This window comes from Strongylocentrotus purpuratus, unplaced genomic scaffold (assembly GCF_000002235.5).
Source record: "Strongylocentrotus purpuratus isolate Spur 01 unplaced genomic scaffold, Spur_5.0 spur5_scaffold_7, whole genome shotgun sequence".
NCBI classification, from domain to species: domain Eukaryota; kingdom Metazoa; phylum Echinodermata; class Echinoidea; order Camarodonta; family Strongylocentrotidae; genus Strongylocentrotus; species Strongylocentrotus purpuratus.
This window is the reverse complement of record NW_022145613.1, coordinates 21,946,023-21,973,898: the sequence shown is the minus strand read 5'-3', so window position 1 is coordinate 21,973,898 and position 27,876 is coordinate 21,946,023. Positions and strand designations below refer to the sequence as shown.

General features: G+C 37.2%; 1 protein-coding gene across 1 annotated transcript; it reads right to left on the bottom strand.

Moving 5' to 3' along the window:
* Window positions 1-257: 257 nt before the first annotated feature.
* On the bottom strand, window positions 258-27,201 carry LOC100891658 (leucine-rich repeat-containing protein 15). Its single transcript, XM_003730834.3, has 4 exons — window positions 26,367-27,201; window positions 2,801-4,601; window positions 2,012-2,068; window positions 258-1,290 (listed from the first exon to the last, which is right to left on the bottom strand). Exons 2-4 carry the CDS (start codon window positions 4,571-4,573, stop codon window positions 1,144-1,146), a joined length of 1,977 nt encoding a protein of 658 aa, XP_003730882.2. The 5' UTR covers window positions 4,574-4,601; window positions 26,367-27,201; the 3' UTR covers window positions 258-1,143.
* Window positions 27,202-27,876: the final 675 nt, after the last annotated feature.

Below are 27,876 nucleotides of genomic sequence, written 5' to 3'. Positions count from 1 at the left end.
GGCATCTTGCAATTGATGAATAAAAAAGAGTTTTCTCTGGAAAGCCCAAAAACTAGAACGTTGGTTAATGATCACAGACCGTCACACTTTGATTTAACATTACATCACACACTTTAGAATATATTATTCTGGAAGCACTAAACCCCATTATTTCTGAGTTTGATATAGACAGGATTGAGGAGGGCAGCACGTACGTCTCAATTTATTGCTTTTTTTCACTTTAAAAACAAATCAAAAATATTATTTGGCATCTCAAGCCAGAAAAAAAAGAAGGTAAAAACATCCAATTAAAAAAAACATGATCGCAGATACTTTTCCCATAATTATAGCGACTATTCATCAATGAAATAAACCTAAGCAAATCCAAAAATAACTGTACAAAACAACAAAGCTATCCCGAGTTTTATCCACAAGGTGCCGAAAAGATGTTCCAGAAATCGTTGGCCTGGAACAATTTAGGACATTTAACGACTTTTACTGTCCAAATGGTCATGATTCACTTCGTTTCGCCCACCATATCTCTTGTAAGAGGGTTATATTGTCAGGGTAGTCATTATGATAATAGGTTCATTTATATAGCGCAGGTACTGTAATGAATAACTCTACTGCTAATTAATACAAAGTATTATTACCCCGGCTGTAGCTTAGCCACCATAATCAGGCGCTAAAGCATAATGGATTTCTTCCTACTAGGTACCCATTTAATTCACCTGGATGAAGAGTGGCACATGCAGATTAATGTCTTGCCAAAGGATATGTGTGCCGAGGTGGGACTCAAACTGCGGACCATGTCATTCACAGTCTGGTGACGATGATGTATCCACTAAACCACGACACCTCTACAATATTATTGTAATGGTAAACCGACCCCATTGATAGGTTAAAGATTGATCTGTTCATAATTATAATTAAGCTGTAGAGAATATAGAGCTATAGCTTCCCCAGGTCCACAGACAAAGATCTGAGCAAGTCTCTTTACTATTCCTCTATCAAAAGATAATGAAAGCATATAAATGAAATCTCTGCTGACAGAGTCCACTTTATAAAAAATATCACTGAAGCCTACTATAGCTAATCAAGGAAACACCCTGAGTACTTCATCTCGTAGGAAAAACTTCCATAGGCAGCTGCTACAGAAACATCTCAAGACGGACGCCACAAGATGTAGCCTGTATCATTCTTACTCTCAGCAGCGGGTGTTTGTCCTTTGGACTTGGACTCCATAGTAGTATCTGCCCCGGGAGACGGGTTGAAGTTCTTGTTCAACCACTCCGCTGCCGAAGGTGCCTCCTGCAAACGGAAACGATAGAAGAAAAGAAAGGGCAAGGGCAGGAAAGGATAAATAAAGGAGAATAAAGAGAAAGTGTGTGTGTGTGAGAGAGAGAGAGAGAGAGAGAGAGAGAGAGAGAGAGTGAGATAGAGAAAGAAAGAGAGGGGGAAGGGGGGGGTGAGGGCGTAGGAGAAATACGGTGGTGATTATTTGAGAAATTATACATCAGGAAAGTAGTCTGTAATCATTTCATCAGAGGTTTACTTTAACATCAATTATGAATATTTTGTGTATGATAGCAGGCTTCCTTCACCTAAATGATTAAACTAGAAGCAAAATGTTCACTTATGCATTGGTTAAATTTCTAACTGACCCAAAACATGACTAATGATCAATATGAACGATGACGAAAAAAATCTCCAGTTTGAGGCGCTGGTGTCGTGGCTTGCTTGTGTCAAGTCAAAGACAATTACTGATTCCAGTATAAGGGGAGTCGGCGTAAAAGACCCTCCAAAAACGGAATGGAGAGAGAGAGAGAGAGAGAGGGAGGGGGGGGGGGTCTATTTTTTTTACGCGGACATGCGGCCTCCATCATTCGTCTGGTATTATTTTGATACGCCTGTGAAAAAGTCTCAAGGAGTCAAGTTAAATCTGAAAAAGTGTAAATAATATAGCAAGCATGGCGAATGTCTATAGCGAATTGACACGACAGTTTCTAACAGATAATCCAGATATACTAACCTCATTTTCCACAAAAGATTGCTCTTCAGGAAACACCACCGAATATTCACCATCTTCCTGCAAACGGTAACAAACCATCCATTCAGTCATAATTATATATGCAGAACATAAAAACAGGGAACATGATGAGTGTTTCATAGGGGGGAAAACCCCGAACTGTTGGCTGATAACTATAATTCCACGTATCCGGGCACCCCAGATAACCACCCCCAGTCAACTACCCCCTAGGATAGTTGTCCGGGGGTAGGTGTCCGGGGGTAGGTGTCCTAGAGGATGGTTGTCGTAGGGGGTAGTTGACCGGGGGTGGTTATCTTGTGGGGGTGGGTGTCCAGGGGGTAGGTGTCCTAGAACCATAATTACATCATAATTATGCAGGATATCAAGTCAGGCAACACCATAAATGTTTCATAGAAAAACGAACTGTTTTTAATGGCTTATGATCGTAATAATTATCATCACATTTCATCACGCCTCTATTATGGCTCGCTAATATTTCATGTTCATAGTTTCATGTCATGCCTATGTGCATATTAAGAACGTATGCATCTTCATGGTCTTAAAATCATTTCCTGATGAATAGAAATTCATCTCTTAAAATAAACTCAGCGTATGCCCTTCCCTTTTGATAAAACAGGGACAAATTCTATTACAGCTTTAATTGCAATGGATCAACACCTGCAGTTGTGGCCGCGTTTACCCCCCCCCCCCGCACCTCCATCGCAACCTGGAGAGGATTCCGTTCCATCTATGCATGGATACGCCATTGAAATTAATTCATGTCTTCCTTACTTCTGGAGAGGAAGTAGACAGGCTAGACTGTGGTGAAAGTGAAGGCCTCGTCCTTTCACCATTAGCCAAGGGAGAAATGTAGCCCACGCTGTCCATGGTTCCTTCTGGCCCGTCGACATCTCCAATGCTGGGATAAGGACACTGTAAAAGTTGTGTTCCTGACGTCACTGAGGAGCCAGGACATCTCGATCCATTGGGAAAGACGTCTGTACGTCGGGGTGGTAGTTCAGGCCCTTTCTCCAGTAGATTTTCAGTGATATACATTGCCCCGGCTGGCGCTGGCGGTCCATGTGCAGGAGGTTTCACCCCAAGCTGCCCACCTCTTTCGTACTGGCCGCCTATGTCGATTTCATCTCGATCATGGCGTATCTTCATAACTAGGATGATAATACCACCAATAATGAAAATGATCAATACAGCCACTCCGGTAATGATGCCAATCATTTTGCTGTCCAATGAACCTGTAGATGTGGGCGCGTCTTTCTTTTGTAAGAGGGCTGCAGGTGTGATGAGATCAGTGACTAGGGGCACAGGTTTTACGGAAGGACAGATATCATGATGGCTGAGTTTAGTGAGAAATTGTCCGTTTAAACTTTCGGGAGTTGAACAGCTTGCCAAGTATGACGGGCCTGCATCAGAAGTCATCGCAGTCGCTCCATCAAGCCAGTACTGAAGAGGGTAAATAGAACAATCGCAGTGGAGCGGATTGTGAGAGATATTAAGGTGGGCAACCTGAGGGATGTTGATGAAGGTGATATTCCTGGTCGAATTCAACGAATTATACTGCAGCCGGAGCTTCGTCAAATGTGGAAAATTATCAAGAGCTTCAGTTTCGATCGATTTTATCACGTTGAATGATATATCGAGTACATTGAGAGAACCGAGGAATTCAAACGAGTCACTCTGAATGCTGATAATCTGATTGTGCTGGAGATAAAGCTTTCTCAGTCCAGAAAGACTCGCAAAATCGCGGTTATGGAGATGCTGAATGTCATTGAAAGAAAGCTGAAGCGTTTCGATTTTGTTGGCATATGGGAATATTCCCGTTGGTACTCGGGTCAAGTCTGTATATTGCAGATCCAAGTGGACAAGATTACCAAGTCCACTGAATGCACGACCGCTCAGGTCTCCCAGTGGGTTGTTCTTAAGATAGAGTTTGGTCAGGTGAGAAAATCTGCTGAAGCAGTCATCCGGCAAATAAGTGATTTTATTACTGTCAAGGAATAGCGTATGAAGAGAATTGACAGTGGAGAAGGCATCGCATGGAGCTGTCATAAGTTCATTTTCCTGCAAAGATAGGTACTGCAGGTTTGTCATGTTCTGAAATGCACCTGGTTGGATCACCTCCAATCCGGCCTTGTTGATGAACATGTGCAGCACATTTGGTAACCCCCTCATCATGTCTGGTTTGAGAGTTGGAATACCGATCTCGTTCAGATGGATCTGTTGCAACTCGGTACACCCTTCAAATGCTCCGTTTTCTAGGGTCAAGTTATTTCTGTCTAGGTACAGGTACTTCAGGTTGGAAAAATTGCTAAAGGAACCCTCCGTCAAATGCTGCAATCTGTTATCCTGCATCTGCAAGGTCTTGGCTGATTTACACTCCTGTGGCACGTAAGTCAGATCTCGCCCCTGACATCCGGCTTCCTTCCCCCATGCATTGTACTCGCACACATCTGAACATCCAGTGCTCACCGCCATACAGTCTGTGATGAAGCAGACTGACAGCACCACCAACTTGACCAACAACACTTGCTGAGAGAGTTCCACCATGATGCTGACATTGAAGATTCGTGGATATCTGCATAAGAATAAAAACAAGAAAATAATGTCCACAACTGTTAGTTTTGAAATCAATGCCATGTATTCATTATTAGTGTTTTCATTAACGAGCCATGTTGGATAACCTATTATTGTCCTTTTCTGATCTGATGAAGGGAAAAGTGTAGAGTTCAAAACATTAAACTATTTGATCTGCGAATTAGTCAACTCTCCCATTATTTTTTTACTCTAGGAAAATGGTAATGTAAGAGATTAGTTAATTGCAAAATTAACGTACTACTAAGAAAAAGCAGAAAACGATTAAAAAAAAGTTCACCTGGCTAACAAAGAATGATATCATGAATGGATGCTAGAAACTAATTAATCGAAATCAAGTTACCTCTGGAAGACGGTTTGTGCATAATATCTCAGTTGGTTTCGACTTTCGAATTCAAAGCACAAAGGAGAAGAAGAGGGAATCGGCGGTTGAAAACTCTTAAAAAGCGATGTTTGATATAAAAAGGCATGAACAATAGTGTTTACCGTCCCCTAATAAAATCTGGATTTCCCCATGATCAGACACAGTTCTGATTTATTATGACCCCATTGATACAGATTCAATGATAAACAGCTCCTCGAATATATTATATAAAGGTTTCAGATAAGGGCCAATAATCTTTCATTTTCATGTTTATGCTAACCCTTTGATCAGTCTGAGAAATTGTATTATAGAACACAATTATAAGGCCATAGAATGATGAAGAGCTTGGCAACCTAAACACCACTCAATATTGATTAGATTTATTGTTGATATTGAACTGTTATTCAAAGTGATTGGTCGCATTGATATGAGCAGGGACATGATAGCTGATATGAGGGAGAAGCAAGAAGAACATTGATTAGCTAGACATGGCAGAGACAGACAAACATCACTCTCCCACATTTAGAAAATTCAGTGACAGTTGGGCCTGTAAATGAATAACGGGACCAGTTTGGGGGTAAAAAGAATATACCCCCAATCTCAAACGTTCTTTCTAAAGCAGCGCTCGATATCAAGGGTTGTGTATACATTTCTGCTTAGTAGTGGGGGGGGGGGGGCTTTAAATTGTTATTTGACCCAACATGATTTTCAAAACAGATCGCCTCCTCTTGGGAGACATAAGACACGTAAATAAAGCAGTTCATAATGATTTGTCTTTCGAAGCCCGGTCATAGTGCTTACCTATATCTAGCCTATCTCAACCCAGGTTTGTTGAAAGTGTCTGGTGGAATTTATTATAAGATTTGAAGAAGTACGAAGTTTACTTTTTACATCTATTCTGGTGATAGGATTACTGAAAGGATGACATTTTATTTTTTTTTTATATAGAAAGATACCAGTCAGCTATATATAGGGTACATCATAGGTACCTAGATATGCGTGTTTTTCTCTATTATATAGGTCTAGTTTTCCAATGTGTTGTAATAATGGCTGGGAGATACCCTAATGAATAAATTATTGCCCAATAAACATTGACAAAAGGAGACCCAGAGCCTCTTGTAGGATAATAATGGCCCACGATCATGAAATCGTGTCTAGTTGTGAAGTTTTGTTGCTGATCATTACTTTCTCTTGGATGTATCAAAAGGATACGAAATGAGAACTAGATTTTAATTCGTCACGAGGACGAATAAGGTGGTCTGCCTTCAAGTTATATAGACATGTAAACAATGATGATCTTAATGATGATCATGATGATGATGATCTTTATAGTAATGGTGATGACGATGATGATGAACATCACAATCATGATGATGTTGATGATCATCATCAACAGACCATGATGACATCAGACTGAAAAAAATGAGAGAACATTTAGATAGTATATAGTCTCAGCTACAACATACTCCAAAATCAACAAAAATAAAGCCGAAATAACGGCGATATTGCTCGCAAAAGACAAGAATGTAGAATCCAGATTTGAGAAAAAGTCATCTCCCATAAGGATTACACGCCAAAAGTAATGGATCAAGTGATAATAGGGTAATATTAAAGTAAATATGGTTGTTTATTACATTATTTGCGATTGTACGTGTTTTAATATTCAAAGGAGATGGTACAGTGAAAGGTCAAAAAGAAAAAAAAGTGAAGAAAAAAAATTGTTGGAAACGCCCGGACTCGAACCAGGGACCTCGAGGTCGGAAGTCAAGTGCGTTACCGATATACCAAAACATTTCCAATAGAGATTACACGTAAACGGAAAACTGAATTCTCAAATCCCACTTTGTAAGTGAAATATGAGCATGATCCCGGCATCTGATCGAAAAATAAAGGGCACACTTGTGATAGCTTATTGTCTCAGCTACAACATACTCAAAGCTCAGCGTAAACAAAGATACAACGACGGAGATATTGCTCGCAAAAGACGAGAATGTAGAATCCAGTTTTGAGAAAAAGTCATGTCCCATAGAGAATACACGCAAAATGTAAAAAATTGACATGCCTCCTTTAATCGCAAAAATACGCCATAATACCATTGTCCAAATGAAAATTCGTGGTAACTGTATTTGTAGAGAATATTCTCAGGTAGAACATATCAAAATTTGAAACAAAATTGATCAATATTTACAGAGATACAATCAATTTTCCAAAAATCTGCTGACGTCATAATATGCAAATTGAAATTTTGAGTTCGGAGGCCATTATGATGACGTCATGAGTTAATTGAGGGTCAAATGAGACATGAAATCATACCTCCAACTCATAATCTATTTAAATATGAAAGAAATTGGGGGTTATCTATCAATTCTGAAGAGTTAAAATGAATTTTGTATAGGCATGTTTTTGCCCATGTATTGTGGATACAGATAGCGCAGGTCGGCGCGTGCGTTCAACTTTGACAGCCGCTAATTGCGGTATTACTGGTCGGAAACAGGTAAACAAGGTATCAAAATGCTTGGAAAAATGTAATAAATATGATAACAGAAAAAATTTGGCGATTCTATGTTGCAAAATGCCAGGACGCGCGGATACGCGCGGAAACGCGCGCGCATAATTACGCGCGCGCAAATTTTGAAAATGCTTAAAATGGCCTGAAACGTATGCAAAATTAATTTGGAACGAATTTGACCATTTTAAAATTTTAATGCGCGCGTACGTGCGCGTCGAGGTGCGCGCACAAATTTTGTTGACATTTTTCGTTGACCTTTGACCTGAAGTTGATGTATACCAAATATGGTTGATTTTTGATGACTCGTTATCGAGATATGATAATGACCTGATTTTTACAAAATGGCGCCTGGATGACGTCACGATGACCCCATGACCTTGAAAAAGTTGATTTGACTTGAAATCATAGTGCTTGATGACTGACAGAAATTTGAAGGAAATTGACCATGTCGATTTCGAGTGAACGTGTGTACAAAAAAGTGTACGGAAGAAATAAAAATAAACTAGATTTTAATTCGTCACGAGGACGAATAAGATGGTCTGCCTTCAAGTTATATAGACATGTAAACAATGATGATCATGATGATGATCATGATGATGATGATCTTGATAGTAATGGTGATGACGATGATGATGATCATCACGATCATGATGATGTTGATGATCATCATCAACAGACCATGATGACATCAGACTGAACAAAATGAGAGAACTTTGAGATAGTATATAGTCTCAGCTACAACATACTAAAAAATCAACAAAAATCAAGCGGAAATAACGGCGATATTGCTCGCAAAAGACAAGAATGTAGAATCCAGATTTGAGAAAAAGTCATCTCCCATAAGGATTACACGCAAAAAGTAATGGATCAAGTGATAATAGGGTAATAATAAAGTAAATATGGTTGTGTATTACATTATTTGTTTCAATATTCAAAGGAGATGGTACAGTGAAAGGTCAAAAAGAAAAAAAAGTGAAGAAAACAAATTGTTGGAGACGCCCGGACTCGAACCAGGGACCTCGAGGTCGGAAGTCAAGTGCGTTACCGATATACCAAAACATTTCACATAGAGATTACACGTAAACGGAAAATGGAATTCTCTAATCCCACTTTGTAAGTGAAATATGAGCATGATCCCGGCATCTGATCGAAAAATTAAGGGCACACTTGTGATAGCTTATTGTCTCAGCTACAACATACTCAAAGTTCAGCGTAAACAAAGATAAAACGACGGAGATATTGCTCGCGAAAGACGAGAATGTAGAATCCAGTTTTGAGAAAAAGTCATGTCCCATAGAGAATACACGCAAAATGTGAAAAATTGACATGCCTCCTTTAATCGCAAAAATACGCCATGATGCCTTTGTCAAAATGAAATATCGTGGCAACTGCATTTGTAGAGAATATTCTAAGGTAGAACATATCAAAATTTGAAAGAAAATTGATCAATATTTGCAGAGATACAATCAATTTTCCAAAAATCTGCTGACGTCATAATATGAAAATTGAAATTTTGAGTTCGGAGGCCATTATGATGACGTCATGAGTTAATTGAGGGTCAAATGAAACATGAAATCATATCTCCGATTCATACTCTATCAAAATATGAAAAAAAACTTGGGGTCACCTTGCATCCTAAAGCGCTACAATGGATTTTGTACAGGCATGTTTTTGCCCATGTATGCTATGTATTACAAAAGCTCGCGCGCACGGTAATTATCTTAAACGGACGCTCATTCCGTTATTAATGGGCAGAAAAAGTTGAACAAGGTATCAAAATGCTTGAAAAAATGTGCCAAATATGATGACAGAAAAAATTCGGCGATTCTATGTTGGAAGATGCAATTACGCGCGAAAACGCGCGCGCATGTCCGTGCGCGCGTTTTTTTGCAAAATGCTTAAAATGGCCTGAAACGTATGCAAAATTAATTTTAAACGAATCAGAGCATTATACAATTTTCATGCGCGCGTACGTGCGCGTCGAGGTGCGTGCGCGGAATTTGTTGACATTTTTAGTTGACCTTTGACCTGAAGTTGATGTATACTAAATATGGTTTATTTTTGATGACTCGTTATTGAGATATGATAATGACCTGATTTTTACAAAATGGCGCCTGGATGACGTCACGATGACCTAATGACCTTGAAAAAGTTGATTTGACTTGAAATCATAAGGCTTGATGACTGACAGAAATTTGAAGGAAATTGACCATGTCGATTTCCAGTGAACGTGTGTACAAAAAAGTGTACGGAAGAAATAAAAATAAATAAAGAAATAAAGAAATAAAATTCTAGCGAAATCAATAGGTGATCTGTCGTTGACAGACCACCTAATGATAAAAGTGTCCCCTTGGAGCTCGATCCCGCCAGGTGATTGCTTTGATGAATCTAAGCACACAGCAAAGTGAGGATTTAAGCATATAATTTAGGGGGAGGGCGGTTTGCGAAAAATACGAATGTATGTATAAGGCCTTTGTATTCTCTCATAACAACAGCACGTCAGTCACGTTGCAAGAAAAATATACACGTGATGACGTGTGCACTCGACTGGGGAAGTTCCAGTATAGTCCCCATTTTGGATTGAATCAATAGTGGAATGATAGCATTTTTGGGTATCACTGCATGCTGATAGTAAAACGAGGTGAAAATCTTGACTTTGGCCCACGTTAACAGATAAATGGGGTCATAAAAAGTTATAGGTTAACAACACAAGTAAAGAGAGTAAAGAAAACCAATTACAGGAGAAACTGAGGTGGTGGTAGGGGAGGGGGGGGGGGGGCAGATATTTGATTTTTGCAGGATTTATGACATTTCTAAAATGCAGTACATTCATAATCAAACTTAAATGAGCTAAAGTTCAGAGTAAGGGGACATTTTTAATCCTTCTTTCAACTCTCCCTTTGACGTGTTTATGGAAAGCGTCACGCTAAAGTTCCAGTTCTATCTCCATAGGCTACCCTGGATATCGAGTCATCTCCTATTTATGTTTACAACCAAGACCCATTCCCCTTCGCTCTTTGGGATTTCTCATCAATTGTTCTCGATCATCACCTCTATAAATGTGAATTCTATAGTTCCATTCAATCAAAAAACATATTTCAAGAGTTGTTCCCTTTTCTCCCCGTTATGTCTCTCCATTTCTATTTCTCTCTTTCCTGGTCCTTAGTTTGTTTTCTTTCGGTCAGGCGTTTTCTATACTTAAATTCTTAAGTATATCTAAATGATCTTCTTATCTGTCTTTCTTTCTTGGCCTAACTGTCTAAACATTGTGTCCAGAGAGGTAGTTTACTTACCACTCTAAACCAAGCTAAACATCAGTGAGCTCAGAAATGATTTCACCGAATAATATTTACATAACTGGGCCCTTCGTTGATGTGTTTTTCCCATTTGTCATGAAGTAGGCGGTTGATGTAAACAACATTTTGAACTTTGTCTTCCTTGTCCCATTGTATGATTCTAGGCCCATTCCCCACAATGCCAGAATATCTACCTTTTTGCCTCCACAAAATTTCCCTTTTATTATTTTTATACTGCGGTGTGTGCAACCTTTAATTTTGATCAACTAAAAGATGTTGACATTTGATAATAGGAAAATATAATTCATGTACATCAATTAGATTCCGAGGCCATTCAGATCTTAACATTATTCGTCTAGGCATTCATTTCTATATGTGTATATTATGACAAACTTAATCATAATAGTATATCGCATCACGGTTCGTTTGCTTACACGCGATTGTATTCATTGTATTACAATGCACCTCCTCTTTATTTTGAGAAAAAGAGGGAAAGAGAGAGCCAGAAGAAGACAAGCGGGAGGGAGAAGAGGGGTGAAATCCAAACAGTAGAAAATAAAACTATGAGAAATGCATATTAAAAAAATGATCATAATTTGTTTCGAATAATATGTCCTTAAATATTTTCATTAACATGTCGAAATTTCCAATTAAAAAAAAGGAAAAGTACTGATAAGAACGCATTCGTTTCAATATAATGTTGAAATAAAGGTGGTTTCATGTAGTCTTTTATCACATTTGGGCTACATAAATTTATGTTTATAATATCACCTTTGATATTTTGCTGTTTGATTTCCCATTGCAAATTCACATAATATACTTAGGTAAGTATATAGAAACATAACACTAAATATACATATACAGTTAACAACTAAATTATTCATACCCTTACCAAGTTTTGAAATTTTTTAAAGTGTGTGAAAAAATTGATTTGTCCCGATCGATGTTTCTTGAGACTGTGACATATCGAAGCTTACAACTAAATGTATTCAACAAAGACCCTAATTCAATCAATCCACCTTTCATTCTTTAGTTACGAAACGCACCCCCAAAAATTGCAAGAGGTATGGATAATTCAGTTGTTAACTGTATATATATATATCCCAAGCTCGCACGGTCTAGCAATTTCATTTAAAGAGAACATTGTGTTCTTGGAAAGGTGAAAAACAAATAAACTTTGAAACTGAAATTTTGTCATGTTCATGTGGAAGAATATTGTCACCTCAAAATGATTGATCTTAAAATGCCCTCAAACTCAAAATGAAAAGAACTACCTGACACATGGCTAAAGTGTGTCACTGGACCAAACTTTCAGGACATATAATGTGTAGTTTCATGGTCATATTTCTGTGTACGGTGCACGTGTCTTTAGTTTCAGCAAGACTATGTCAATATCTTAATATTTGTGATGATTACAAATTCTCGCAGTATATTACATCGATTCTTACACACAACCAGACAATTTCTTCCACTGAGCAATCGCATGACCAGATCTCGACTTTTCTCTATAACACCAAGTATAGGTTTTTCCTATTTATCATCATTTACGACCAAAGCAGTCTTGTAAATCTGAATTAGTTAAGTTAGATCAGCTTGTTATATTAAACATAAGAATGAAAATGACATAATACGTATTTTGTTGAGAGCGAGATGGGTGTTAACATTGGGTTCAAATATACACTGTCGCTCATAAAGGTGGAATATTTTTTTTTATCCCAATTTATGGAATTATGTAAAAAACAATTTAAAAATAATAGATCTAGATAATAGTATACATTCTCAGATTTTATTGAATAATAATTTGCCAATGTGTGTTTTGCGTGACTGCTAAAGCATGTGTATGCTACTATGCTTATCAACTAGGGGACCTATGCCCTCAAGTCATAAATGACAGTAATGAGGATTAATGCCCACAAAAAGGAACTAATATAGCACATCGACACGGTTTTGATCCTGGGGCCTCACAGTTATGAGGCCATTGCTTTGTCACTAAACCGTGACTGTACGCAGCGGTGGCTAAGGTAGGGGGCAGTTTCCATAAATTAAAAAAAAAACAGAAAATGCAATAAATTTTCAATAATTTATTGCATGTTACCCCGGTCCCCAACATAAAAAAAATCTTCTGTGTGCCCATGCCTTGAGCCATAATGCATGACCGTCCAGAGGTTTTTTTTATGTTGGGGACCGGGGTAAAATGCAATAAATTATTGAAAATTTATTGCATTTTCTGTTGTTTTTTTAATTTATGGAAACTGCCCCCTACCCTAGCCCCCGCTGCGTACAGTCATGGTTCAGTGACAAAACAATGGCCTCGTAACTGTGAGGCCCCAGGATCAAAACCGTGTCGATGTGCTATATTAGTTCCTTTTTGTGGGGCATTAATCCTCATTACTGTCATTTATGACTTGAGGGCGTAAGTCCCCTAGTTAATAAGCATAGTAGCATACACATGCTTTAGCAGTCACGCAAAACACACATTGGCAAACTATTATTCAATAAAATCTGAGAATGTATACTATTATCTAGATCTATTATTTTTAAATAATTTTTTAAATAATTCCATAAATTGGGGTAAAACTAAAATATTCCACCTTTATGAGCGACAGTGTACATTAAAATGCAAACATACCGTTGACCTCAATGTTATGTGGACAAAGAGTTAACGATAAATGACAATACACCATAACCACTCCCGCCACTCATCCTCTCCAAGCGCCATAGTTCTCCTTAGAACTATATAAGCTAAGAAAGATAACCAACAGTCTTTTTCAAGACTATACCAAACAGTCCTTTTCAGGACTACAAACCCTCAAGAAAGATTACCGAGAGTCCTTTTCAGGACTTCTCAATCCTCCCTCTCTCTCACACATGGTGCATCCGCAAGCCTACTGTAAACCATAACATGTATTCCATTTTCATAAAAATCATTAATACGCACCGTATATAATTATATTGAAGTGTTAAGTCCAATATTACAAGATGATTTTCGCCAAAATTTTGAATAAAGACAAGTTTATTGCTTACTGGTCCTCACAGAAAGCATATTCTGAATCTGGAAATGGAACCCAATTATATTTTTACATCAAGCAGACCTATCCTAAAATAACACAAGAACATAATTTCATCTTATACAAATACAATTATCCCATAATGTTCCCGATCGATAATCGTAGCATGTAGACATGGTTATGACATTGCGCAATATACTTTATGAACTGCTTTAAATCGGTTCAAATTTACCAACAGCCAAATTCGCAAATAAATTTAAACTCCCCGCCACGCAATAATATCTATTTTGTTTAGAGGTAAAACCCCTTACTATACGTCTTTGTTACAGTACAAAGGAATATTAAAGTAAACTTGAAAAGCTTTCTGTTCGTTTTAATTTCTTGCAGATATATACGGAAGTTCTGTCAAAGAAAAATGAGGCTTTCAAAAGAAGGATGTTTGTGTAACACGAGGGGTGGGTAATGCAATGAAAACTAAATTGAAAGTAAAAATATATGATTTATGATTTCATCATGGGGAAACCCATGCCTGTCCTTGACTATATATAGACACCGCAATACCAATTGAAGCTTATTGATATCAAGATACCGTTAATGTAACAATGCCTAAAAGCTAACATGAGTTGCACATGATTTCACAGGATACCCTAATACCTATTAATGAAACATTTCTCGTTTATGAATGTAAACATGAAATAAGGGGGGGGGGAGCACTGAACTATAACACTTAAGTAACTAAACTATGAATATGTGCAATTTACGCGGGTGAAATGATCAGATTTACTTTTTATTTCTCATGAAAGTAGAGCTCCAAAAGAGATTCGTCAGAATAGTTTGGGAATTTTCGAGGGATGATACCTTCAAAAGCGGAAGATAGTAATTGAGAAAAGGAGATCAGGGTACCGTCTTATAAAGAGTTGTGATTGATCCGAATCAATCGCAAGTCCTCCAATCAATCGCAAATTATCATTCTCCTATCTCTTGTGTACATAGTTGCGATTGATATCAATCGCAAAAAAGTTGCAATTAATCGCAACTGTTGATAAGACAGGGCCCTGGAGTCACGAAATACTTAGATCTCGACATCAAAACAAACAAAACAAAGCCATTCAGAATATTGGTTATCTCTTCAAAATACGAGATTTGTAGAAAAAGGAAAGCGAGTGTCACGCCGCGTTTTTCTGTAAGGTTGTCACTGCAAAGGCATTTATTCGTCTTCAAATTAATATTGATTTTTTTTTCATTCAAGAAATGATACCTACATGTTTTATAGTGAGCATGAGCTGAAACTGACTGATGTGCTTGTACAATATCAAGAGCACGGAATGTTTCACCAAGCCTTTAAATAGATCTTAAAATCAAGACATTTTCGATGTTTATTGTCATCTTTCAGATTGATGGGGAAAACCAACGTTTATTAGGAGCGTGAACCTGACAGCTTCTAACGATATTTTAAAATAAAACCATGGCAACGCCATGAACATCCCAGGTCAAGAGACGAGAGAGATCACGAGGTCGTGAAATGTGAGTGATTCGCCATAAGCTCTGTCAGCTTTTTGAGAAAGATATCCCGTTCCCATAAAAGCTTTTGAAGACTCTTACCAGGGAGATAAGTCGCATATCCCTGCTCTTACCAATAACAGGACTGTGCTCTTGAACTCTCTTTCTATATTGCTTGTGCCTAGTCTGCAGGCACAGACTCTAATTTGACACTTTCTTGCTTTCGGATGCACAATTCCCCAAAAATTTAGCAGAGCCAACAGCTCTTTCCATGTCCGGAGCAGCTGCAGTACAAAACATATGTAGTGCCTGCAAACTAACTTGGGCCTATAGCTATACCCCCTAGATTCTATCGTCCTTTTTTAGCTTTTGTTTCTGACGTAATCTTGCGCTCAAAGATGATTGTATACGTACAACATCTGACTACAAGAGCACCTTTTTCTTCTTCAAATGTATGTATCATTACTTTTTTTACCACCAGAATTTTTATAAACATCTTAATGATTTTAAACCGTTTGTATTTTGTTTTAGAGGTTAAGATTTTTGGAGGTGATTCGTGACTAGGTCGAGAAATATAGGGGTGGGACGTTACCGAAATAGTTTGAAAACTTAAAAAACGTACTAATAATATACAATTTTGACTGCTTTGAGGGGCCCAAGGTGATCTAGAAACTGCACTGTACCCCTAGACGTCTCGAGATCACAGCGTAGCTCAGGCGTGGATCCACGGGGGGGCCGACGGGCCCGGCCCCCCCCCCCCGAAAAAAAGGAAAGGAAAGGAAAGAAAAGGAAAGGGAAGGAAAGGAAAGGAAAAGAAAGGAAAAGGGAAGAAAGAAGGGCTAAAACACGAGTTAGGAGTGGACCCAGGGCCCTCACCTATCCGTATATAGGCCAAGATCCCGCGGTTCAGCTGGACATGCGCCGAGCTTTGGGTTGTTTTCAGGTCAAAACTAGCGTGTTTTAGGCCCATATATTATGATAGAAACAAAATGCCGATGATCTCTCTACACTAGGGCGTACAAGTTACAACGTTCAAAAGTATTTCAGGACTCGGTTAACTTCAGGTCCATCTGTCAAATCATCATGCTGTTACACAGTGTACAGGGTCCGCGGTATGGCGGGGCTCGAGCCCCCCCCCTCTTATTTGAAAAAGTATTTTAAAGAGAAATAGAAAGAAACCAACCAAGGGCAAGGCCCCGGAAAAAACACCTTTTTTTGCAAAATGTGAGACCACATATTTTATCTACATAAAAGCGCGACTTAGCAAACGTAATTAAGGAAAAAAGCACGAAAAAATAGCAAACGCGAAAAGTACAAACACGGAGGTATCGTGAAGCATGTCGGCAAAACTTCCAAATTCGGCAGTTCGCGGATTCATATTAATAAGTTCCGTAAAAGTGGTCGTAAAAGCCTGATTTATTCAGAAAATTACCCATTTTTATCGCCAGAATCTGGGTAAAAACACTGCATTCAGTTGAACAGGTGCACAAAAGACGACGTCAGTCTAAATTTTTCTTTTTCAATCTGCCCATAACATTTATTATATGTAAATTATACCGAATAAAATTAGTCTCATGCACATCGTTTATTAGTGTCACAGATGGGTTGCCACTGTTACACTATATTGACAGATTGGATAGATGCGCAAATCATTAAAAATTAAAATCAGTATACGATGCGAAAAGGATTCTTCTCCAGCTTCCGGAAACCAACCTGGGATTTGTATTGTGTCCTGCAGGACGTAATTACTCATCTCTTTTGCATAATGTGTGCGTGAGATTTGGTTCTTTCTTATACGTGCCCCTTTTCATTTCCGATGAGTGCATGCCCTTATTAAAATTTGAGAGGTGCCCCCTTTAACTCTGTATAAGTGCCCCTTTTCATCTCTGATTAGTGCCATTTTTCTTCTGAAAATTGCACTTTTTCCGTTGTCGTAAGTGCCTTTTTTCATCTCTGGTGAGTGCCCCTTATTAAGTGCGAGGAGTGCCCCATTTTCACCTCTGGTAATTCCCCTTTTTACTTTGACATGTGCTCTTTTTCATTTCAAATAAGTGTCATTTTCCCCTTTGGATATGTGCCCCCTTTTCCTTTCCCCATAAAAAGTGCTCCTAATTTAAAGGGATTAAGAGGAACTTTTCTTTAATTTCACCCAAGTGTGGCTCGCTACGCTCGCTCGTATTTAAAGTTGATATAATTATGGTTCATATTAAAGATCTTTTCAGTCTTTCATGCCCCTGGCCTGCTCGAACCTCCGAGCTTCCAGGGGCGCCGCCCCTTGGACCCTACGCCAATTTACGCTACGCTCTACCTGTTCATAAATACTTTAGCCCCCCCCCCCCTACTTTGAAAAACATTCACCGGGGCCTAATGTGAGGTGTTTAAAGCTGCAGCCCGAATCAAGTTATTGCTGTCTGCCCATCACAACTGCTGCACTAGTCTTTTTTTTGTGGTCCCCAAAAAATCGCAACGACTCAGCCGGCCGCTGAATAAGCGGGGGGGGGGGGGGTGGGTAGTCCCACTTCTTGTGGTTACAGTCTTTTCCTCTTATCATAAAATTATACTGGAAAAAGTCACAGATTTTAAATGATATCCTGGCAAAAAGTATTCACCAAATCGCACAAATTGAGTTTACAAATTCGATTTTTCTTCAGCTTTTCAGGGGGACACATCCCCCCTCAGACCCCCCCTCCCTGTCCGCGCAAGCGCGGAACGCGGCGCTGACGCGCCGCTCAATATTTTTTCACACATTGGGCCCCCCCCCCCTCGACGCCGGCTGGATCCGCCCCTGGCGTAGCTGTAGTTTGTAGTAGTAGTAGTAGTAGACTTTATTGGATAACTTGTTTAGCACAGGGCTAATCTGCCACAAGGTCCATGACCCCGCCCCACCCCAAAAAAGCATTTAGTGGTGGTGGTGGTTATTTTACCTGACTGCTAAGAAAGCATAAATGCTTGTAAGTAAACAACCAGACGGCCGACGGCTTTAGGTCCTCTCCGAGGGACCTGGTAATGATAATTAATGCCTTACCAAAGGGCACTAGCGTATCGACTTGGTTTCGAACCCGGGTCACCGGATTACGAGACCACTGCTCTACCCACTGTTTCATGTACAGGATCCCCGTGTCAACTCTCAAAAGGAGATATTTGAACAAAATATGCATCTTAAAATAGCTGCATTTACACTGCATACAAAATTCGTCGATTTTTAATCACGTTCCGGTGTAAAAGGAAGTCCCCAAAACCGACGGTTTTTCAAGATGGTGTTGGGGATGTGTAAATGGGCCTATTGTGTTATTTCTAGAATATAGGTACATTTACCTGTCTAAGCGCATTGCATATATCTTGATAACATAGCTAGGCCCGTCTTATAGAGAGTTGAGATTGGTCCAAATCAATCGCAAGTCCTCTAATTAATCGCAAATTTGCTCTCCCCTATCTCTTACGTACATAGTTGCGATTGATATCAATCGCAAATTTGCACTCCCCTATCTCTTACGTACATAGTTGCGATTGATATCAATCGCAAATGACTTGCGATTAATATCCGACGCTTCATATTAAGACGGGGCCCATGAGTAATTACCATTGCGTTCTTGCACTGTATACGCGAAAGTATACACTTTGCCCGGTCTATTCTTGCTGTACTTCCAAGCAGTCAGCAGCGAATTTCATGCCTGTAGTTTGGACGAATCGGAGGCTTAGCATATTCCTATGCGGTATATAATACTAAGTATAATATAGAAATAATCTACTCTTATGTAAATCATGGATTCACTTTATGAGAAAAAAACATAGGCTGATATTTTTCCTGCGTTTTTGAATATGATAAAGAGTGCAAAGTTGCATTCAATTAACCCCTACCTCCCAAACTATTTCTTGGCATTGAGATAGAATATCTTATCAATACAGCTTAGATCACTAACTTCGGAGTGATTATGAAGATAATAAGTGATGTATAAAATATGATACTCCAAATTCATATCTAACTCATTTTCGATTTATAATAGGTTAATCTTCTCCGTTATTCTCGTGGTCTATGAGCTTCTATGTCATATTATGAAAATGCATTGTATTCACTGCACCTTTAAAAAAAAAATCAGTCTTCGTTCTAATAAAAGCACAAACATAAAAAACGTGATCCATACTGACCAAATTTGTATCAAAGATAATTCAAGAATATAACAAACCACAACAATCAAATAAATCAATAGAAGAGTAACTATGAAATGATGGCCATACAAAGCGACAGTGGTAAGCATGATCAAAGTTCGTGATTGCATGTGATAGAAATAAATCAATTAATTATTATGGTATAAACAGAGTAAAGACTTTGGACCCAGTTATAATCATATTCTATTATGGTGTGAAAATATGACAGATTTTGTCCCCTGTTTATTTCACAATTGTATCTTCAATTGTTTGCACTTTTTGCTTTGTTATGAAACAGACTAGTTTGGGGATATGAATTGGGTTATACGTCAATTTATGGCAGGATAGTTAACATCTTTTTCATATGTTTCATTAGTAATATTTGTATAATTTAGAGGCAAAGGTTTTATTTGTCATTCATATTAGGATCCAAGGAAGCGGATCTCCTCTCCTTGATATCATGTTTGCATAGCTTAGAACCGTATCAGAGCAAATAAGGATTTAACCAAAAATCATCCTTTGTTTTTCAAAAATATACTGAAAGCTACGCTAACAATACTTGTATTTCCTCTCTGACATCATTTAAAATGAATTTGAGTACAGCAGCTGATAATGATTGTTTTTATAATATTTATCTACAAGCTAGTAAGTTAAGGAACACAATAATGAATATTCATAGGCGTGCTAAAGTAATGTACAACGTGTATTCTTCACGACTCACAATTTTTCTTTAAATACATAAACCGGTTAATCTTAAATATTGAGGACGATCGCTTTCTTTGTTCACGAGAGAGCAGATGAGTACAAGGCATTAATAAATAATCACAAACCACTAATACCGCAACTTTCTTGTTGTGTCTTGCCTATTCAAAGTGTTGTTTTTTGCACAAAATATAGACATCTAACACAAAGAAATAGTTCACTATCCTTATTAACTGTTTTCATACCACCAACAATGGATTACGAAGAACTATGAGAATGAACAAAGAATTTCTTACATTTGCTTTGTTGTTTTCTTGTTCCTGCTACACCTAACTAAAATCCGAATAAATATAATTTTCTGTTTCCTGTTTACGTCCTGCCTACTTGTAACTGTTAAACATTATCCCTTTTTTGTGGAACCAAATAGATAATATTACATGTACTTCTTCTTCTTTTGTATTAATCCATTCCTCGGATACCCTGAATATTCGTAAAGGACGTGTTTGTCAGTCGAGGTTTAGTGTCTTACTCTCTCTAAAAAAAAGAGTGAGTTTTCACTCTATCGTCACTTTTTTGGGAGTGACGTCCATGATCACTTGTTTGGGACTGAATATCGGTTGATTTTCGAGTGCTCTCTAAGAAGAAAAGAGTGAATGTTCACTCTATTTTCACTGAGAGCCACTTATGCGCTTTTGCAATCGATTTTGTCATGATGGGTGTCGAAGTTTTGGTTAATGCTTTGAAGATTTGTATTTTGTATATGCACCAGCACCTGAACAATGTAATTCACACGCACGCACGTGCACATGCACTCATCAACATGAATATAACCTTTACCCCTTTGTTTGATGGAGACGATAGCTTCTAACTTACCTTTCCCCACATCATTAGATAATACATTTAATGATTCTGTAAATGAAAGTAAATATTATACACCGTTGGAATTTAATGATACATTTATAGATAATTTGAATAATATCTCCTTATTACACATTAATTCTAGAAGTTTAAATAGAAATTTTGAATATTTTGAAAATCTCCTTCAGTCTTTAAATAATTTTAATTTTTCTGTAATTGGAGTAAGTGAAACTTGGTTACATCATGACTCTCCCCAGTTATTTAATTTACCTAATTACACATTAATAAGGGCTGATCGTGAAGGAAGGAGAGGCGGCGGGGTAGCATTTTATATTGCTGATAATTTGAAATTTAGAGTCCGTCATGATATTAAATTTGAAGAGACAGAAGTATTATTTATTGAAATTGATAATGATAAACTGAAAAATTGTGTTATTGGTTTGATTTATAGACCCCCTGACAGTAATTTTGATTTATTCTATAACAATTTTGAATCATGTCTTCATAAAATATCTGAGGGTGACTTTAATATAAATTTTCTTTCTTTACCCCATAATAGTAAAAACTCTGACAGGTTTATTCATTTGATGCGTTCATATGGATTTTGTTCATATATTAGTAAGCCCACTAGAATAAATGTACACTCCTCAACGCTTATTGATAATATTTTTTCTAATGCATTTACTAAAAAAATAACTGGAGGATTATTATGCTCAGAAGTTTCTGACCATTTACCTATTTTTGTAATATGTGAACATGAAATTTCCCAATTGAAACCACTTAATAGTATTATGTATCGAAAAGAAACCCCTCATAATATTGAATTATTAAAGCAGAATTTAGCTGTAGAGGAATGGGTGGACGTATATAATGTAAACGATGTAAATATTGCCTATGAAATTTTCAATAATAAATTACAAACTTATTATGATAGTAATATTCCTATAGCGAAAGTTAAACGTAAAAATAATAAACCAAATAACCCTTGGATAACGAAAGGTATACTAAAATCAATACAAACTAGAAATCGCATGTATAAAACATATATACGTAACAAAACTGATGTAAATTTAACAACTTATAAAAAATACCGTAATAAATTAACAAAATTAATTCGAATATCCCGGAAGCTACACTTTTCAAATAAATTAAAGAGGGCTAGTTGTAACACATATGCTACTTGGAAAATTATTAAAGAAATTATGGGGAAAAAAATAGACCCTTTACCAAAAGATGAGTTCACCTTAAATAATGTTATAATTGAGGATTCTAGTAATTATGCTAATTATTTTAATTCATTTTTCACCAATATTGGGCCTCAACTTGCAAGTAAAATTGATAGTCCTCCTAACATTCATTATACTGACTTTTTATCAGATCGAATCCAACAATCACTTTTTTTAAGTCCAACAAACCCTAATGAAATTATTACCGTTACTAAAGCATTAAGCATGTCCAAAGCTCAAGGTTGTGATAGAATTAGTACATCACTTTTAAAACAAATAATACATGTTATTGCAAGTCCACTTAGCCATATTATTAATCAGTCTTTTTTGCAAGGTGTTTTTCCAGATTTACTTAAGATAGCGAAGGTAATTCCGATCTTTAAAAAAGATGATTCGCATGAAATTAGTAATTATCGTCCAATATCTATTCTTCCTAGCATATCTAAAGTTTTAGAGAAAATTGTCTATAATAGGTTAATCAATTTTTTAAATACTCACCAAATATTAAATTTAAATCAATATGGTTTTAGGAAAAATCACTCCACTGACTTGGCCTTAGTACAAATTTATGATAAGATTACTAATGCCATAGCAAATAAAGAACACGTAATTGGTATTTTTTTAGATCTCAGTAAAGCGTTTGATACGCTCGATCATAATATTTTACTCAAAAAACTCTCTTTTTATGGTATTCGGGGCAAAGTCCTCTCATATCTTAAGGATTATTTAACAAATAGAAAACAATATGTTAATTTTAACTGTCTTAATTCGGATTTACTTTCCGTTAATTGTGGCGTCCCCCAAGGCTCCATTTTAGGCCCACTGTTATTTCTTTTATACATAAATGATTTATCCAACACATCTTCTTTATTGTCATTTATTCTTTTTGCAGATGACACAAATATGTTTTGCTCTCATAAGAAATTAGAATCATTAGTGAATATTTTAAATTGTGAATTACACAAAGTTTCGAACTGGTTTAAGTGTAATAAGCTCTCATTAAACATAAGAAAAACACATTTTATGCACTTTAAACACTATAATTCTCATTTGACTAATTTCCGTATTAATATTAAAATTGATAATATGGCAATCGAACAAAAAAGGACATTAAAGTTTTTAGGAGTTTTTATTGATGAAAATTTAACATGGAATGATCACTTACATTATGTATCTATGTGTATATCTAGAAGTGTTGGAATAATAAATAAGTTAAAATTTCTTTTGCCCCATACTACGTTATTTTTATTGTATAACACATTAGTACTTCCATATATAACATATTGTAATATTGTTTGGGCAAATTGTGGTGTAACCAAACTTAATTCAATTCTTTTATTACAAAAAAGGGCATTGCGTATTTGTACTGGATCTCTTTTTTTAGCCCATACAGACCCATTATTTCTTAAGTTAAAAACCTTAAAAGTCACTGACTTACATACGCTCCAAGTTGCAATTTTTATGTTCAAATACATGAATAAGCAACTGCCACCTTCATTCGATAATTTTTTTGTTCATAATAATACAATTCATTCTTATCCAACTCGTATTTCTGAGAATTTTCATTTAACTAACCCCAGATTGTTGATTACACATAAATCAATCAGACACCATGGCCCCGATTTATGGAACAATTTATCTCAACTAATTAAATCATGCTCGACCCTTTATTCTTTTAAAGCGACACTAAAACGTCACATTATATCCTCATACAAAATCGTTATTCATTAAACTTCGTCTCTTAATTCGAATATAATTTTAATTTATTAATTCTTAAAATACAATAGTATTGTATTATAAACATTACATACCAGAACCCTATTCGCACTTGCACATGCACTTTCACTGCACCCACTTGATCAATTTCGTGTGTACAACTATATTTTTTGAGAGTTTGCCGCTATTCTCTCGAGGCCGCCATCGATTTCAAGCTTACCGCTCATGATGGCGGTCTCCTGCATTTTCTGTAATTTATCTTTCCTTTTTTCTTTTTTTTCATTGAAATTATATTTGTGTTTGTATGCATCTTATTCAATGTACTTAAAAATGTATAATCATGTAAAATGAAGAAATATTTGTTACTTTATGTATATGATTATGTTTCATTTTGAAAATGCAGAAATAAAAATAAATAAACAATAAACAAACAAACTACATTTTCACTCTCACGAGGAGTGACGTCCGTGATCACTCGATTTTTTTTTTAGAGAGTACAAGACAGTTTAGGCCTTTACATATTAATCATAGCACTAATGCGGGATGATTTATCAATCAATCAATCAATCAATCAATCAAAATATCAACTGATAAGTTGATCCGAAGCCTAGATCATTTGACCAATCAGCCCTGCTGGAAAGAACACACTCATTCACAGTGTGAATCACACTGTGTTTCACAGTGTGCTCCACAATGTTAAATTGGGGCGTTTTCACATTGTGGTCGATTCGTTTCACACTGTGGTTCACAATGTGGATAACCGGAAAAGGAAAGAACACACTCAATCACAGTGTGAATCACACTGTGTTTCACACTGTGAATCACATTGTGCTCCACAATGTTAAATTGCTGTAACTTTTGCCCATTACATCGAATAACCATGTTACATGTACATGTAAACATATACGACCTTAGTACACCTTTTTGCTATCGCGGGAAATCGCATGTGCATAACCACAACAAAGAGTATTACTATTACCTTTGCTGTTTATAATGCGGAATTGCCGCCAGATCGTCACGACCCATGCACTGACCTCGATTTTTTTTTTAGGTTTTAGGTTTGGTGTTTTTATGTTTGCTTACAGTGCGATTGGTTTGTTAAAAGGTGTACGACGGAAAGATAGAATCTCAAAGCTGCACGATTATGTAGACAGGGTTTGTGAAACGTCCTTGTATAATAATATTTACCTCCCAAAGTAACGATATTAGTTGTGATCCGGGGTTGTAATCACCGTAGATATTAACAGGAGCAAACTAAAAGTTCATATCTGATCTTTGTTTCAAGCAACATCAATCTGCAGCTCAATAAATCTCAAGACAATTGTCTCCACTCCGTCATGACCTTTAATAGTAGGCCAACATTGTTAAGAAAAGACACACACAAATGATAACAATATACCGTACAGCAAAAAATAAATAAATATATAGACTAATATAGGGTTTGACAGTCAACCATGTAAACGAAGGTTGGCACATGCAGTACAAAACATTCGACCAACTACATGTATTTCATCCATGGACACACGGTGGACTTACAGTAAACCGTTGTACTTTTAATTGAAATAAATGCCGAGAGAGAGAGAGAGAGAGAGAAAGAGAGAGAGAGAGGGAAAGAGAGAGAGAGAGAGAGAGAGAGAGAGAGAGGGAGGGGGAAAAAAAGAGAGAGAGAGAGAGAGAGAGGTGATGCAATGTCTTGACTTTTTGTCAAGAGAAAGATAACATGTTTCATTGTCATATCATACACTCATGCAAATATCTCCCAGATGGTTTGATTTTATGAAGTATAATAAACCAACCCAAACGAACCAAAACAAAAAGAATACATTCATTTTGATTTAAAAAAAAAACAAAAAAACAATGCAAATAAACAAACAAACAAATAAACAGCATACTCGGCACTCATATTTAACTTACACCATGGGTGATTTCAGTGTCTAAGATCCATATTACCTCCCAAATTACACGATAATTATTTTTTTTAAAGGGTGCAAACTTATATGACAACAATTTACATCAGTGACGGATTAATTAAGATTCGTGTAAATATTCTCATATTTATCCTATCTCTTTAAAACTCTCGTATTGTAGGGTTAGTTTTCATATCATTGCATATGTAGCATTGACAATATTACTAATTCCTTAATTTGTTGTCTAAAGCCCTTCGCACATTATTCCATCCATTTTTAAGAAGGCTTATATGCACTAAACTTTCGGTTGTTAGTATTCTTATTATAATTCAGAACCTACATCAGGAAGACGATTAAAGAAAAAATGTTTTGATAAAGACTTCTACATCTAATATAAGTGCCGTATTTTCGAAACTTGGATCGCAGGACGATCGGATGGTGTGCGATGGGCCTTATTACGATGTAAACAGAGTTTTTTTAAGGCGAGAGGACTGTGAGGAGTGTGAGCCTACCTACCTCTGAAACGAATGAAGACCTGCTGGATGTTGGCGGTACGGGAAAGCAAAGCTACGCTTCTTGATGTGATGCAAAGTGACAATTCGGAACCTATCAAAGCTTTGGAAATTGCAGTAAACTAAGATTCAATATATAGGGAGAGTGGAGCTGAGGACGAGACAGTTGTACGACCCTGCGGATCTCAACGAGGGAGGCGGCGGTGTGGTTCCGTGATTTTATTTCGTTGTCTGCCCTATACCATGCAGGTCATCCACGAACGAATAGAACCCCCGCGGTATCATGCACGGAAGATCAACAACAGTGACTCAGTTCGGGTACGCATAATAAGCGTGCCTGGATTTTTATTTGTGTGTCGTTTTCTTTACCTTCTCGTAAAAAAAAGTTTTTTTTCAAAGATGTTTATAAAATAATCGCAATTCATGTCCTTTGTGCAGGTACGACATAAAACCCTGAATAAAAGCTGTATACCTGACTGATTTTTATGCCAAATTCAAGCTTATTTTGTACATGACTTTGGTGACAATTGTTGAATAAAATACGAGTCTTTGTTAGAAAAAAATGTCGATGTAACTTTTTAATTCTTCGTAATTTTGTTTACTTCACTTCAGTGCAGTGGATCTCTCATTTACTTGTCATTCTATGACGTATCGTTTCTTACCAAGCCAATAGTTGCTTTCAGAATTAATATGTCGATTGCTTCCCTTATAATTATTGGCATCAAGTTGATTCCATGGATCTCAGGAGTAGGCCCCTACTTAACTAGCCCTCCGGCCCCTGCCCAAAAAATACATATTGTGCATCTCTCATATAGATGCACTGTGATATCACTTATCACTCACACCCCTGTCCCTCCTATAGAGTACAGTAGATCTCCATCTCCTCCCTCCCACTCCTCCCCCCCCCCCCCTCTCTCTCTCTTCGCTGCTCTCTCCTCTATCTAGCTCTTTCTGCTACCCCACAGTACCCATCACGATATTCGATTACCTCAGTACAGTAACACCGCGATCATTGACGGGTCGGAGAAGAGAAAGGGGCGGGAAGGGGTTGGGGGAGGGGGTTCACTCCCCCCCTCCGCGCAAAGCGCGGAAGCTTTGACCTTTCATTAATTTATTAGAGTAAGAAGACGATTCGTTGTACCATTCTGGACTCTTGTCTTTGTCTGCTCCTTTTTCTTTCTACACCCTCTCCCTGTTTTCTCTTCTCTCTCTTTCTCTCTCTCTCTCTCTCTTTTTTGGCAGGCGGGTTTTTTTTTTTTTTTTTGGGGGGGGGGGGGCGACCGCCCCCTGGCTCGGCATACAGATACACATATCAAAATTTACTTCGTGTATATTTTACATTACTGGAAGTTCAGTTGTAACAGGTCAAACGTGTACTGTTTTGTGACGAAACGACCATTTCAATATATATCTACATGTATTTCTATCAATAACTAATTAATATCTCCTCAAGAAGTGAACAGAAAGAAACAAAACTTTGAACTTCAAAGGAGTATGGTTCACACATATTCCGA

Excerpts from the sequence above, each read along its gene's own strand:
- LOC100891658 (XM_003730834.3), bottom strand. The coding sequence starts at position 4,573 with ATGGTGGAACTCTCTCAGCAAGTGTTGTTGGTCAAGTTGGTGGTGCTG. Across the intron at positions 2,069-2,800 it reads TGTCTACTTCCTCTCCAGAA|GAAGATGGTGAATATTCGGT; the intron begins GTAAGGAAGACA and ends TACCGTTTGCAG. Across the intron at positions 1,291-2,011 it reads AATCTTTTGTGGAAAATGAG|GAGGCACCTTCGGCAGCGGA; the intron begins GTTAGTATATCT and ends TTCCGTTTGCAG.